At 44.0% G+C, this 1,089-nt stretch overlaps 1 protein-coding gene across 1 annotated transcript; it reads left to right on the forward strand.

Moving 5' to 3' along the window:
• Positions 1 to 206: 206 nt before the first annotated feature.
• O0I10_013324 (uncharacterized protein) lies at positions 207 to 1,037 on the forward strand (the record flags this gene model as incomplete). Its single annotated transcript, XM_058493102.1, has 3 exons — positions 207 to 306; positions 360 to 443; positions 511 to 1,037. 3 exons carry the CDS (start codon positions 207 to 209, stop codon positions 1,035 to 1,037), a joined length of 711 nt encoding a protein of 236 aa, XP_058336132.1.
• Between the last annotated feature and the right edge of the window lie 52 nt (positions 1,038 to 1,089).

A 1,089-nucleotide genomic window follows, 5' to 3' on the forward strand; every position in this document is an offset into this window, starting at 1 on the left:
AGGCAAAATAAAGTGTCGTGTGATGACCACAATACATTGCTTTACCATCCTTGTTGAAGTTTGTGGCTAAGGAGTCATGTGAATAAGATTGCATACATTACTCGTTTTTGTTTGTTTTGATGCAGCAAAAGTAGATGGTCTACGCACATAAGTAGATGGTCTACCAAGATAATTTTCAATCCTATCTATATTGAACTTGACACACCATGGCCTACCCAAAGAACTTTGCTCGCAACCAAGCCGCTGATGCTGATGATGTGAATGAGCTCTCATCAAATTTCCGGCGACAAGCAAGCTTTACTAGTAGTTAGTATTTTATACGTGTAGCATAACGCGTACTTAACGTTATGTATGTATAGGTCGAGAAAACATGGATGTTGTGTCTGATGAAGGGGCTGAAGAAGGCAACCATGCTAGCAATCAAGCTAGTAATGAAGCTGATAGTAAGTTGGAAAGGTTAAGAAGCTGTATATACATAGTATTTATTTTCGGCTGATGATAGATGACCAGGCGATGCAAGAACGCCCAAAAAGAAAAAGCGTGGTCCTTATACCAAAACAACGGACCAAGCGTTCGCTGCCAGCGTCAGGAATGTGATTCGTCGTGGCTATCGCACGGAGCAGGCAGCTGACGCTGGCAATATCAGGGCATCAACGCTTCGCTCAGCTTTGAAGCGTTACCGCTTGAGAGGTACAGCAAAGCCTCTTAAGCGGGGTAGAAAGCCACGTGGTGCTTTCAATGACGAGTTGGTCTACTTCCTCTTTGGTTATGTGGATCAACATCCTTTTGCCACCGTGGAGGATGTTTTGGATGAGGTCGCTGCAGATCCAGTGGTGCATGAGTTTAAGCCATCAAAGACCACGTTGCACAACTGGTTGCGCGAAAATGCACGCCTCACTTTCCAGTGGATGCAAAGCTTTCCTCCTGAGCCATCAGCAGATGAGGGAAAACGTGCCATTGAAGAGTACAGTCATATATCAGATATGCCTACCTTCAATGTGCATGAGAACTGTGTGTTCATCAGCGAGGCTGCGTAAGTGTAATTTATTGAATAGTAATAGATCAAGGTACTCATATCATTGCCATTGT

Source organism: Lichtheimia ornata (assembly GCF_029851405.1).
Source record: "Lichtheimia ornata isolate CBS 291.66 chromosome Unknown scaffold00480, whole genome shotgun sequence".
Classification (NCBI taxonomy): domain Eukaryota; kingdom Fungi; phylum Mucoromycota; class Mucoromycetes; order Mucorales; family Lichtheimiaceae; genus Lichtheimia; species Lichtheimia ornata.